This window comes from Myotis lucifugus, unplaced genomic scaffold, assembly GCF_000147115.1.
Source record: "Myotis lucifugus unplaced genomic scaffold, Myoluc2.0 scaffold_6, whole genome shotgun sequence".
Lineage (NCBI taxonomy): Eukaryota > Metazoa > Chordata > Mammalia > Chiroptera > Vespertilionidae > Myotis > Myotis lucifugus.
This window is the reverse complement of record NW_005871054.1, coordinates 7,147,939-7,162,148: the sequence shown is the minus strand read 5'-3', so window position 1 is coordinate 7,162,148 and position 14,210 is coordinate 7,147,939. Positions and strand designations below refer to the sequence as shown.

At 42.8% G+C, this 14,210-nt stretch overlaps 2 protein-coding genes and 1 non-coding gene across 9 annotated transcripts in view; 2 read left to right on the top strand and 1 right to left on the bottom strand.

The window, feature by feature from the left end:
• The window catches only part of MTIF2 (mitochondrial translational initiation factor 2), a 19,686-nt gene extending 12,269 nt beyond the window's left edge, over positions 1-7,417 (bottom strand). Inside the window, exons 1-8 of one of the 7 annotated variants that reach the window (XM_006083332.3) lie at positions 7,279-7,417; positions 7,116-7,185; positions 6,844-7,010; positions 4,361-4,586; positions 3,872-3,983; positions 2,421-2,592; positions 1,828-1,988; positions 562-738 (exon numbers count right to left, since the gene is read on the bottom strand). In XM_006083332.3, coding sequence (XP_006083394.1) covers positions 562-738; positions 1,828-1,988; positions 2,421-2,592; positions 3,872-3,983; positions 4,361-4,579 — 841 coding nt within the window. In that variant the 5' untranslated portion in view covers positions 4,580-4,586; positions 6,844-7,010; positions 7,116-7,185; positions 7,279-7,417. Of the gene's footprint in view, positions 1-561; positions 739-1,827; positions 1,989-2,420; positions 2,593-3,871; positions 3,984-4,232; positions 4,303-4,360; positions 4,587-6,843; positions 7,011-7,115 lie in introns of those variants that run through there. The other 6 variants (XM_023746758.1, XM_023746762.1, XM_023746763.1 and 3 more) reach the window with 6 other exon arrangements.
• Positions 7,418-7,427: 10 nt separating this feature from the next.
• On the top strand, positions 7,428-9,896 carry LOC102417973. Its single transcript, XR_002826980.1, has 3 exons — positions 7,428-7,721; positions 7,976-8,408; positions 9,858-9,896. It is a non-coding gene; the product is annotated as an uncharacterized LOC102417973 (transcript).
• Positions 9,897-10,010: 114 nt separating this feature from the next.
• Positions 10,011-11,827, top strand: LOC111822972 (prolyl-tRNA synthetase associated domain-containing protein 1). Its single transcript, XM_023746757.1, has 2 exons — positions 10,011-10,204; positions 11,294-11,827. Exons 1-2 carry the CDS (start codon positions 10,070-10,072, stop codon positions 11,726-11,728), a joined length of 570 nt encoding a protein of 189 aa, XP_023602525.1. The 5' UTR covers positions 10,011-10,069; the 3' UTR covers positions 11,729-11,827.
• Positions 11,828-14,210: the final 2,383 nt, after the last annotated feature.

The window sequence follows — 14,210 nt, the reverse complement described above, 5'->3', positions numbered from 1 at the left end:
TTATGAACCAGGAGGTCATGGTTTGATTCCTGGTCAGGGTACATGCATGGGTTGCGGGCTAGATCCCCAGAGTGGGGGGTGCAGGAGGCAGCTGACCAATGATTCTCTCTCATCATTGATTCTATCTCTCTATCCCTCTCCCTTCTTCTCCGAAATCAATACAAATATATTTTTAAAAAATATCATGTATCTTAACCAACTGCTCTGTTATAGGATCCCTGGCAAATTTATCACTCTCTTCTTTTTATTATATTCCCTAAAATCATTAAGAACAGAGTCCATTCCACAAAGGCAATTTTGAGAAATTAAAAAGGAAAGAGAGTAACACTGAAAGCTAGAAGATCAGATGCCAAATAAACAGTAGAGAAAGAACTGTACTTGTGATCACAAGTCCCAAATTGAATCCTGCTACACTCTTCTAAGTATTAAAGTCTGTGGGAAAATAATTCAACTGTCTTTGAGCCTTATCTGTAAGAACAGCTATAATAACCCTGAGATTGCCATGAAGACTAAATGAGCAACATGGGCACTATCCCAGAAAAGTGGCTCTTGCCATAGCACCTTGAGCATCTTTGGCATGCTGAATGGATTCTACCGTTTGTTTCATCACTCCATCATCTGCAGCTACAACCAGTATGATAATGTCGGTGACCTGAGCACCCCTGGCTCTCATCGCTGAGAACGCAGCATGTCCTGGAGTATCGAGAAAGGTTATCTTCTCCCCAGAAGGCAGAGAGACTGTGGAAACAGAAGTCCAAGAACACTAAGAACTCAAACAGGTACTTTCTCAACATGAAGAAATACATGTGACATTATCAAACACAACTAATTCTTTAAAATAATTTTATTCCTTCCATTAATCTTAATCAGAACAATTGATAATGTACCGGCGAAACCTGTAGGGTTTTCTTTGCATGTAATAATTTCAAACTAAAACTCTTCATCTTTCTAGAATATAACTACTTTCATAAATGTACCAAATAATATCTATTCTGGAGAGAGAATACACTGAGGATTACATAGGTAGCCACCCCTGCATAGCAAACATCAGCTGCACAACTCCCTTGAATAACAAAGGCTATTTCATATATAATCGGTAGCTCAGGATTTGAGTCCAAAAGCCTTGTGTTTAAACTCTGGCTTTGCCACTTACTAGCTGTGTAAGTACCTTTACCAAGTACCTTAACTTAAACAAGCCTCAGCCTCCTTACCTGTAAGTAGGAATATTGATACCTACCTAATGATATTTTCTGAAGATAAAAAAGATAAAGTATGCCGAAACCGGTTTGGCTCAGTGGATAGAGCGTCGGTCTGCGGACTGAAAGGTCCCAGGTTCGATTCCGGTCAAGGGCATGTACCTGGGTTGCGGGCACATCCCCAGTAGGAGATGTGCAGGAGGCAGCTGGTCGATGTTTCTCTCTCATCGATGTTTCTAGCTCTCTATCTCTCTCCCTTGCTCTCTGTAAAAAATCAATAAAATATATTAAAAAAAAAAAGATAAAGTATATAAGGTGCTCAACACAGGTGCTGGGCACATGCTAGGTGCTCAGTAAAGGGTAGCTATTATTTATTGCCACAACCTAGCATTGAAGAATTTAAGCTCATGAACTAAGAATGGGCTAGAATAGAAAGATAATATAATTTTCTTCTTACAGAATGTACAAAATAAACTTTATTAACCACCTGCTCTACACTTCATCAAACCAATGGCTTTAACCTTTAGCCTTTCCTTTTACTTTGAATTTGTACATTTCATACTATGACACTAGGTTTAAGGAAGAATATATGGAGTTCCCAAGCACATTGTAAGATAAGTTGTCTTCATACCAAGAAAGGCACCAATGTGCTGAGTGATGCCTCCAGCTTCCATTGCTGCCACTTGAGTTTTTCGCAGTTTGTCAAGTAACGTCGTTTTCCCATGATCAACATGACCCATTATAGTTACCACTGGGGACCTTGGGGTTAATAAAGCTGGATCTGCCTGGGGCCTACAATTAACAGCAAAGGAATTTCATTTCTTAAACATCAGAACAGTTGATAGCCAGTGAATTGATTTGCAGTTATCTATGTGAACTGCCATTATCGATAAAACCTAACATTCAGCATTCCTTAGACCAAAGTATTTTCCTCTTCTATGCATACAACCTACGACAAAATATGTGACTACACACCTACAGTTGACATCTTCATAACAATGAGAACTGAATAAAAAATTTAAGATTCAGGATCAATATATAAACTTAGAAAAATAACCCTTAAGAGTTTTATAATAACCTGAATATACTGATGCTTTAAGCACTTCAAAGAAAAGTTTAACATCATTTTAATTGCAAAAGAAATTTTAAGGCAACCCTTTCTATTAAAAAGTGTGAATAAAACTATGTGGTCTCCTTCCCCCAATATATATTGTTACATTTTACCTTCTCACGGCATCTTTATTTTCTCTGACTTTGTCCTGTTTTAATTTGCTCCATTTTAACTTCATTCCTGCCTTCTTTATCACTTCTTTGATCCAGACTTCATCTAAATGTGAGTCTGCTTCTAGTGAATCTATGTCCATAGTAGTGTTCAATAAAGCTTCATAAATAAAATCTGGGTGGAACAGATAAAACCTTTTAGGTTCATGAAATTAAATGTTTAGAAAGTGAACATTTAAATATAAATGTTAATTATAAATATACTAGAAGCCCAGAGTGTGAAATCGCGCAGCCCCGCCCACCCATGCTGGTCTTTGGTTATTACAGCGTTAGGGCCACAGGCCTTTTATAATATAAATTTTGGAAGAAAGATATGTAATATAAATTTTGGAAGAAAGATATGAAATAAAATCATCCTCACATAACCAGACCATTACACTAAAAGAACATCCTATTCAGTAATGTGCTGGTATAAGTTTACTCACAAGGTTCTCAAAAAAAATTTTCTCTGATTTATTGTATTTCCTTATTTCTATGGTGCAAATAACAATTCTTGAGAGATAATTTGGTTTGTGAATAAGAAAAGCATAGGCTCTAGAGCCAAAATCCCTGGGTTCAAATCCTGGCTCTATCATGTACTAGCTGTGAAATCCTAGGCAATTATGTATCCTCTATATGCCTCAGTTTCTCAACCTATAAATGGGGATAATAATCACACCTACCTCTAGATGCACTGTGAAAATTATAGAGTTAATAAATATAAAGTATTAATACATAGTAGCAGTTCAATGAATATGTTATTATTATTAATTCTTTCCTTTTTCCAAGACCCTGCTTTACTTGTCATTTTATTTTGCTTGTCATTTTATTACAATCATAGGCTATTTTTGTTTACTAAATTTTAATGTCAGGTTATAATAATAAAGACTCATTCTGTTCCAACAATCCCAAATTGGTAATAAATACATCAATGGTGCAATAGGGATAAATATGACTATAATGCTATATATTTACAAATAGAAATAGTATTATTAAAAGTTGTAGTTAATACTATGAATATTTTTCTGCTGATACTACCTATAATGTCAAAATTAGTGGAAAAGGGAATTCATAAAATTATAGAAAACCAAAGGGGAAGTAAATGAATACAAATATGGTTCCTCAGTCCAAAAAAATTATTTGGACTTAATCTAATATATCACTAAATTTCTGAGAAAGGTTAGTTCAGATAAAATCATTTCCACTTTTATTAGAAGTGAAATGTTGGGAGAACTACATTTGGCAAAGAGCCAAGAAACGAATTATAGTTTGTGACTTAAAGTGAAGAATATTGTAATGACAACTTTTTAAACTACCAGTCTAATTTTCATACTTGAATGCCTCAGTCTCATTGCAAATAAGATTCCAGGTATCCATGTTCCCATTATTTTTCCTTATAAAATTATGTGGCTCACCTATGTCCTTTTCCATTGCTCTGGCCAGCTCCTCAACAGTCATTCCAATCCATACCTCCACCTCCTTTTTAGATTTTGTTGAAGATAACTGAGACTTCCGTGGCCTTACTTCCTATTAAAAAATCAGAACGCATGAAGGAGTAAGAAACAACTTTTAAGTGACAATTTATATTTATTCTGGAATATCTACCACAATCACAGCTTCTACTAAGAATTAACACTCCCATAAACAGGTAAATCTCAAGACTAAATTTTAAAATCCTGCATCCTTAATTCACTGTTCTACACCAATTTCCAAGTAACCAAATTCATCAGCATTACAGAACAACTAGAACTTCCCTTCTTCACAAAGATTTATTACCTGGAGTGTAGCACTATGGAATAAAGAGTCTGTAAATGACAAAATACTCAAAATGGACTTCTACTCATGGCTCCAGGCACTTTCATTTCAGACCAAATAATACAGTAATGCCAGAAATCTACAACTACCTTCTTTGTTACTAGAAGCCTATATTGAGATAAAGCAGCCCCAAAGAGCAAGTCTGTTTGCCAGGACCCGGTGTGCTGCGGAGCTGGCCGCACTGGGTAAGCAGATGAAAACACACGCCTCCATTGTGCTAACGTTCTTCTTTGACCTAGGCTGTGCAGCTGTCTACAAACAGTGTGAAATCGTAGCAAGTTCTCCAACTTCAGCAACTTCTGGTTCATGTTTCTCCTAGAAAAAAAAGTTTTAAAGTAGTATTTTGGTTAATATTTAAATCAAGTTAGCAGATATTAATTGGTATCTCCTCTACACAAAGTAAAGTACTAGAGCAGTGGTTCTCAACCTTCCTAATGCCGCGACCCTTTAATACAGTTCCTCATGTTGTAGTGACCCCCAACCATAAAATTATTTTCGTTGCTACTTCATAACTGTAATTTTGCTACTGTTATGAATCATCATGTAAATATCTGATATGCAGGATGTATTTTCATTGTTACAAATTGAACATAATTAAAGCATAGTGATTAATCACAAAAACAATATGTAATTATATATGTGTTTTCTGATGGTCTTAGGCGACCCCTGTGAAAGGGTCGTTCGACCCCCAAAGGGGTCACAACCCACAGGTTGAGAACCGCTGTACTGGAGTGACAATGAATAAAAGTGGGTTCCTGCCCTGGAAGAGCTCCCAGTCCAGTAAGAGTTGGGATTCCATTCTAACTACTCTCTAGACGTTAAGTATTATTATTGTTAATGTTCCGACTATGATAGAACTGAAATATAGTAACAAAATTATAAAGGGCTTTTTTCACTCTTGAAAAACATCAGCTAATCAAATTAAAAATAGAGTGATTTGCTAACATGCAAATATGAACTCATCAGCTCTCTGCTAAACAACTACCAATGGCCCCCCAGTTTAATGTACAACTTCAAAACATGCTATATCTGCCCTCTGCTAATCTCACTTCATTTCCTACCCTCTTAATAGTCCCCTCACTCCTACCTCCCAGGCTTTTGCTATTCTTACCCACTTATAATCTCCAAAGGTTTTTCATCTATCTTTAAAAATTTTTTTTTTTAAATATATTTTATTGATTTTTTACAGAGAGGAAGGGAGAGGGATAGAGAGTTAGAAACATCGATGAGAGAGAAACATCGATCAGCTGCCTCCTGCACACCCCCCACTGGGGATGTGCCCACAACCAAGGTACATGCCCTTGACCAGAATCGAACCTGGGACTCTTCAGTCCGCAGGCCAACGCTCTATCCGCTGAGCCAAACCGGTCAGGGCTATCTTTAAAAATTTTTATTGATTTTAGAGAGAGGAAAAGAGAGATCAATTTGTTATGCCACTTATTTTTTAAATTTAAAATATATTTTTATTATTTTAAAAAATATTTTTATTGAGAGAGAGAGAGAGAGAGAGAGAGAGAGAAATTTGTTATGCCACTTATTTATGCATTCATTGGCTGCTTCTTGTATGTGCCCTGACCAGAAGTCGAACCCGCAAGCTTGGCGTATTGGGACTACGCTATAACCAACTGAACTACCTGGCCAGAGCCTGTCATCTAATTTTGAACCTTTGCATAAACTCCCTCTATGTGAAATTGTCCTTCAACATTCACCATCTTCTCCTCCCCCTCCCCCCCAGATACTTTAGAGAGGGAAGAAGACACCCCATAAAGATCTATTAAATAATGCCTTCTGATGCCCTAATCGGTTTGGCTCAGTGGATAGAGCGTCAGCCTACGGACTGAAGGGTCCCAGGTTTGATTCTGGTCAAGGGCATGTACCTTGGTTGCGGGCACATCCCCAGTAGGGAGTGTGCAGGAGGCAGCTGATCGATGTTTCTCTCTCATCGATGTTTCTAACTCCGTAGCCCTCTTTCTTCCTCTCTGTAAAAAAATCAATAAAATATATTAAATAATGCCTTCTGAATATCATTCTTGGAATGGAAGAATTTATTGGGAGAACACTGCCACAGAATTTTTCTCCTCAGCAAACATTTTCTGAGCACCAGCTTCCGGCAGTGTGTTTGAGGTTGTTGATTCATAGTTTAATAAGCCAGAGCCCCTTCAGAGTTCACAGTCTCTAGGTGTTCCCATGTAATGATCCTCAGGCACATTGAACACCTCAAGAGTGGCACATTTACAGTACCTTCTTTAGGCACTAAAGTGTGCTCAGGAAGCACGGGACACCTTAGTAAATAAAAAATAATTTTAATGAGCCCCAAACCAGATTTCACAAGGACGCACAGGAGGAAAGGCCCTACACAGAGATTAACCAAAGCACAGATACGTAATTAAGGCCAGAATTAGACAAACACATTGGGTGCAATAATCCAAATATCAAAACTGGAAGGAACCTTACTTGTTACTTAATTTCAAGCCCCTCAATTTAGAGAAAAGAAAAATAAAGCCAGAGAGCGAGCGAGAGAGAGAGAGAGAGAGAGAGAGAGAAGAAAAAAGAACCTTCTCGAATGTCATACCGCTAGTTAATGGCAGTCAGGACTAGAACCCAGGCGTTCTGACACCCAGTTCGGCGTTCTCGCGCCGCTAGGAAATTCATGGAATCTGGAAAAGGATGTTGGAAATATCCAACATGCAGCTGAACTGGTGGACACGTCCGAATGGAACTGGAAGCCTTGGGACTTATCTGAAAGGTGAAAAGAAGTCACTGTAGAGAAAGCCCGGATCTGGCGGCCTCGAACCCGAGCCCGACAACCTTGGGCACAGGGGAGGCTGGGACTGGGGTCCGCACCTGCCGCGGCGCTCCGGCTGCAGACCGCTTCGGAAGCCTGAAGTAGGGTCACGCAGGGGAGAAATGCATCCTGGAAAAGCGCAATGTGTATGACTTGTGCCACTGACACTCTAGGTCAAACAACATACGCCACCCGGACGACCGGCTGGGGGACCCCACTCACTCAGCTCCTGCAAAAGGCCTGCAGGCTCTGGACTCTGAGACCAGGCGCAGATCACCTTCTGGACCTGCGGGTACTGACGGTCAGTCAGTCCGTCTCCGAAACGGTCCCCACCGGGCTTCCGGTACCGCCGGAAGCGGTTCTTCCCCGAATTCAGAGGTCCGCATCCGGAATAATCGCTCTTGCTGCCAGGACCGGGGTGGGGTGGGCGGTGCCCAGCGCGGGAGGCGTTAGTTCAATGTGTAGCCTCTTCCCGGGGTCAGCCGCGCGTCGGTAATCGCTTCTGCAGGTCCCTTCCTTTTCTAGAAGTTTATTGCTGCTCTTCTGGGGCTGTGAGTGCCTACCCTCCGAGGGAAGTTAAACCCGGAAATGTGGGAGAAAGGATAGGTTCTTATAAGACACATACAAGGAAAAAATACCAGGGAACGTGGCCCTGACTAAGTCAGGTATTGCATGTTTTAAAAATTCTTGCAGCACACGGGTTGAAAATCGCTGGGCTGTCGTGCTGGAGGTGGTGAAAAGGGAAAGGAGGCAATTATGATGGATTAGCTATGGGGTGGCTGGGTGGTGGTGGTGGTGGTGGGGAGTGGAGGTGGGCTTAGGGGAGGGATTCATGCCTTGCATAACTGATGGATGAGATTTCTGGGTACACGATGTGCTGGATGCACTGCCAATTTTATCTCTTTTCATTCTTTTGTAGCTACCACGGAGATCCTATCCTTGGTTAATGTTTTCCTACTTTTGGGACATAATTTACATTGCTTAGGTACAATCAGATTCCAATTATTCTTTCCTTGCTTACTCTCTAGTCACTGTGATTGGATTTGGATATTTAGTCTTCAAAGTCTTCAAATATTTAAGGACAATCACTCCGGCTATGCCTTATCTTCCAAAGGGTGATCTTGTTATTGATTGCTTTCTACTTTCATTCTTAGAGGAAAAGCTAATAAGAAAAGTGAGCCCCACCAACCTTACATGCCAAAATAAATTTTAATGAATTGAGTGTTCTTAATAAAAATTAGGTGGAATGTGAAAGCCATTAACATTTATACAGTAGCTAAATGAGCCAAGACATAAACAAAGCTAATTCACAAATGGGGAAATAAAAGAATAAACATGAAAAAAAGTTCCAGGTAAGCCTCTCTCCCTTGTCTGTTTTCTAAGTACTCAGTAATCTATAATAATAAAAGCATAATATGCTAATTAGACCAGACAGCTGAATGACCTTCCGGACGTCCTTCTGGATGAAGCTGCGGTGGCGGGGGCTGAGGCCGAGGTGGTTAGGGGCGATCAGGCAGGCAGGCGAGCGGTTAGGAGCAGTGGTCCCAGATTGCGAGAGGGTGCAGGCTGGGCTGAGGGACCCTCCGCCCCCTGAGTGCACGGATTCCGTGCACTGGCCTCTAGTGTAGTATGTTTGCTTTTGTTATTGATCTGAATTTAGGTGGCCATGAGTAGTAAGTAGCCTGTTGGTTCATAATCAGAGATCAAATAATTAGATGAAACAATAATTAGTAGGGAAACATGGCTCAGTAGTTTTTAGAAGTGGTTAAACTGAAAAGTTTTATTATTTTTTTAAAATATATTTTTATTGATTTCAGAGAGGCAGGGAGAGGGAGAGAGACAGAAACATCAATGATGAGGGAATCATTGACTGGATACCTCCTGCACACTCGAGCGCACAACTCGGGCATGTGCCCTTGACCGGATCGAGCCCAGGACCCTTTAGTCCACAGGCCAACGCCCTATCCACTGAGCCATGCAAGCGAGGGCAAGCTGAGAAGTGTTATCATGTGCTGTCCAAGGCCAACCTGGGTGAAATTGTGAAGTCAGTTCTTGCAGTTTCCACCAAGGCCTATGCAGTGAGGACCCAGATAGATACTTTGTTGTGTCTTCTGAAGGGGCTTCCTTTTCCAGGCCTTCAGTTTGCACCCCAGAAATGATCTAAATCTATTCTCACTGGAGTTAGACATCCCTTGGATTATCTATGTTTATTTGGGATTTGAGGCTTAATCTAATTTCATAAACCCTAACGTGACATTTCAGGCCTCATACAAGGGTTCAGTGAAGTTTCTAAGGATAGCAGAAGCCACCCCACCAGAGGCAGGCAAACTGCTTCTGAAAAAGCTGGGTCCAGGCTGCCGCAGCTAACTATTCACAGATGAATAATAACAAAAGTTAACTTGCAGAAAGGGTAAAGAGGAATTATAATTAAAAAATTGATAAGTCTTAAAAGGATAGGGATTGGCCCCCAACTCTCTCCCTGATGGTCCACAAACTCAGGGAGTTTCCCTGGTGAAACCTGAAACCGTCCCCTACACAGAGGACAAGCCGAAACGGCCGCTCCATGTTGGCAGGTGACAGGTTTAATAAGCAAGGGGACTTGTTAGGCGGCTTGTCTTGGGAGGCTGCAAGACAAGACCTCCATCCAGATAGTTTGTAGTATGTTATACAGAGGCCATAACACGGTTCAGTGGCCGTTACTGTCCAGATGGTCTCAACACATTACTCTTTCAAGGTTGCTTCCCTCAGGTGCAACCTTTAACATCAAAACTACCATGTTCTCTGATCTTCCCTCCGCGCAGGTGTTGAAACGCTGCGTCCAGGGATCGCTTTCGGGAACGTGCAGGGAGGGGCGCACGGAGATGGCACCGCCCCCTCCGGAAGTCCCCGCCCACCCCAGGGAGGCACCGCCCCCGGAAGTCCCCGCCTATCCCGGAAGGCCCCGCCCACCCCCGGAAGGCGCCGGCACTGGGCTTCCAGCGGCGGCCCAATAGGCTCTCTCATCAACCTCCAGATGCCAGGCACTTCCTCGCCCACGGCCGCTCCCGCTCGCCACGACAGGGGCATGGCGGGTGCTGAGTTGCGGGCAGCGCTCGAGCAGAGGCTCGACGCCCTCGCCATCCGCGCGGAGGTCGTGGAGCACCCGGAGGTGAGACGCCCCCGCCGGGACAGCCGGGCCGGGGCGGGTGGGCGCTGCTGTAGCGTCTTCCGGGCAAGGCCGCAGAAACGAACATCTTGGGCATTTCCCGGGTTCTAGTACGGAAAGGACCCAACAGCATCCAAGGCCCCTGGATTTGGGATTATGATGTTCTGTGAGAAAACTTGTTTTCCTCTTTTCTCACATTTCATATTGAGAACTAGTGCAACATACCGAGAACTGGTGCATTGTAAACTGTTGCGAGATGCTGCTCAGTTTGTCCGCTTGATGTGTAAAGTCACCCAGCAGAAAACTGTCTCTGCAGTAGCTACGACGTATCAGGCATCACGCACCCCGGCAGGACACCAGGGTTAGAGAGTTTGGAATGTTTCACATGATTTAGTGTATATGGAGATTTGCAAATATTTCACAGAACCAGTTGTAACTTGAGAGCTGCGGGTCCATAACCTTTTTACCCAAAGCTTCCGTGACAGCTACTGGTAACAGCTAAGTATGGCAATCTCCAAAGGGAGAAGTCCATTAAAAGTCTTCTCAACTTCACAAATTTAACGTCAAAACTATCATTTTCTCTGATCCTCTCCCCTCCCATATAGTCCACACACGCTCCTTGACCTGTGCATATTGCCAGCTTTCTGCTGTTCTGTCAGTCCAGGGTCTCACTCCCTGCCCTCACCCTCACCCTCACCCTGGTTACATACCTGTAGATTGGAGGTTGTCACCTGATCTAGATGTAATGGGATGCTAAGGAATCTGGGCTGTTACAAACTTTCAATTTAAAGAAAAAAAAAAAAAGACAAAAAGTATTTTAAGAATGTGAGGGCTTGGTCAGTCAGCACACTGGAATAGAGAACTGACCTAAGATAAATTACTTGAGGTCCCGATATGAGGAATTGAGCTGGTAAAGGCTTGTATTTCATAATGGGTGAAATCCAGAGCACTGAGTGCTTCCTAACCTTGCTGTGTTTTTTTCCCTAACGTTGCTGTTTTCGCCCAGCAAGCAAAATACATTGTAACTGTGTGTGTATACAGTGTGTGTATACATGCATATTATTTTTAAATTTCTCATGTGACATTTTACAGGTGTTTACAGTTGAAGAAATGATGCCTCATGTCCAACATTTGAAAGGAGCACACAGTAAGAACTTATTTCTTAAAGACAAAAAGAAAAAAGGCTATTGGCTGGTGACAGTTCTTCATGATCGACAAGTTAATTTAAATGACCTTGCCAAGCAGTTAGGTGTCGGGAGTGGAAATCTGCGGTTCGCTGATGAAACAGCCATGCTAGAAAAGCTAAAAGTTGGCTCAGGCTGTGCCACACCCTTGGCACTATTCTGTGATGATGGAGATGTGAAATTTGTTCTGGACTCTGCTTTTTTGGAAGGTGGACATGAAAAGGTGTACTTTCATCCAATGACCAATGCTGCAACCATGGGGTTGAGCCCTGAAGACTTTCTTACATTTGTGAAGAAGACAGGACATGATCCCATAATACTGAATTTTGATAAAAACAACTAATTGGGCCAATGTTTAGAATACATTTACATCGGAAAGCTGTTTTTCTTATTTCTAATTTGTAAAAAGCATTAAAAGTAATAAGAATATTTAGCACCTTGATTTGGTGACTACTTAAGTCATTTTAGGAGGGGTATTTCATCTTAAAGCTGTTTTTAAAAAGATATATTGAGGTAGTGTTAGCTCAGATCCCTCTCCACTCCCCATCCTCCCTTCCCCATGACTCATTACAGAAATGCCCTCAAAAATTAAGAATAAATTAACATCAAAACTAAGATTAACATATCTTGGACAGGTACTTATTGTACTTGAAAAAAGCAAATGGCAAAACAGCATATATAAAATTATGCATGTGATAGTGCACATATAGGGAAAAATTAAGAGGAATATAAGTATATTGTTGATAATGGTTCTCTTTTGGGAATGAAAATTAAGGAATAAAAACTCCCCAGCAAGATAATTGAAACAAGCATAGGACAAGAGCTAAAAAATCCTGTTACTGAGTATTTGTTTTTAAAAGTGGTTTTTCTTGCCCTACCTGGTTTGGCTCAGTGGATAGAGCATCAGCCTGTGGACTAAATGGCCCTTGGTTCGATTCCAATCAAAAGCACATGCCTGGGTTGTGGGCTCTATCCCCAGCAGGGGGTGTGCAAGAGGTAGCAGGTCAATGATTCTCAACATTGATGTTTTTATCTCTCTCTCCCTCTCTGAAATCAATAAAAATATATTTTAAAAATATAGAAGTGGTTTTTCTTCAGTGAAAAAATAAGATTATTACTTTTATAAAAGTATATCTTTAGAAAAGTTTCATCTAGGAAAAACACTCAAAATAGGGATGGAAAATGTAATCATACCATTGAAATTCTAAAACTCAGCAGCAGAATATACACAGGCCCTTGGAAGGATTTATTTAGTCTTTGTTCAAAGGTTAGAAATGTGAATATGAACAAGTTTCTTCTGTCTTCTGGAATATATTGTATTTTACTCATCACCTTTCAGTTATGGCATATGAAAAGTGTAAGATGCCAGGATTATATATTGTCAGTTGTCACATAGAAGGTAGTTAAAAAATAGTGAGGAAAACTGACATTTTTTCCACCTCACTTAAATAAAACCCTTCATCAGTTGAGGGTCTGGCATAGACTAGACTACAGAAATAGTCCACAGGTCTTGTCATGAGAACTCTCATTTTCCTCTAGGTTTGATCACTCAAAAAAATAATTCCCATTTGGTAGAGATATTGTACTTAATTTATACTAATTTGTGTTACTGAAGGGCAAAGTACAAGTAAACACTTGGCATTTATTGATATACCAGAGGCCTGGTGCACGAATTTGTGCACCGATGGGGTCCCTCAGCCTGGCCTGTACCCTCTCGCAACCCGGGACCCCTCGGGGGATATTGGAGAGCAGGTTTTGGCCCGATCCCCGTAGGCCAGGCTGAGGGACCCTACCGGTGCACAGTGCACCAGGCCTCTAGTATGTTTATAACATCTTTGGTTAATCTCTTCCTGCCCTCCCCGCCCCCCCCCCACAAGATTCATCAGTCTGTTCCATGTTTCCATGCCTGTGTGTTGAGCGTCTGCCCCGTGGTGGTCAGTGCGCATCATAGCTAATGGTCGTTTAGGCTTTATATATATACTAGAGGCCCAGTGCACAAAAATTTGTGCACTGGGGGGGGGGGGGGTCCCTCAGCCTGGCCTGTGCCCTCTTGCAGTCTGGGACCCCTCGGGGGATGACCACCATCTGGCTTAGGCCCGCTCCCTGGGGGATTGGGCCTATGCTGGCAATCAGACATCCCTCTGGCAGCCTGGGAGCCCTTGGGGGGATGTCCACTTGCCAGCGGGGAGCAGGCCTAAACTGCAGTTGGACATCCTTAGCGCTGCTGAGGAGGCAGGAGAGGCTCCCAACACCACCGCTGTACTGGCAGCCGTCAGCCTGGCTTGTGGCTGAGCAGAGCTCCCCCTGTGGGAGCTCACTGACCACCAGGGGGCAGCTCCTGCATTGAGCGTCTGCCCCCTGGTGGTCAGTGTGTGTCATAGTGACCAGTCATTCTGCTGTTAGGGTCAGTTTGCATATTACCCTTTTATTATATAGGATAGAGGCCTGGTGCATGGGTGGGGGCTGGCTGGTTTGCCCTGAAGGGTGTCCTGGATCAGGGTGGGGGTTCCCGCTGGGGTGCCTGGCCCAGCCTGGGTGAGGGGCTGATGGGTGTTTGCAGGCTGGTCACACCCTCTTCAGGGTGGGGGGTCCCCACTGGGGTGCCTGGCCAGTCTGGGTGAGGGGGCTGATGGGTGTTTGCAGGCTGATCACACCCCCCTTCCGGGGGGGGGGTCCCCGCTGGGGGTGCATGGGCCAGGCCTGGGGTGAGGGGCTGGATGGGCTGGTTTTCAGGGCTGGGCCACACCCCCCTTTTGGGGGGGGGGGGGCCCCCCCTAAAGGGTGCCTGGGCCCAGTCTGGGGTGAAAGACTGAAGGGCCGTTTTC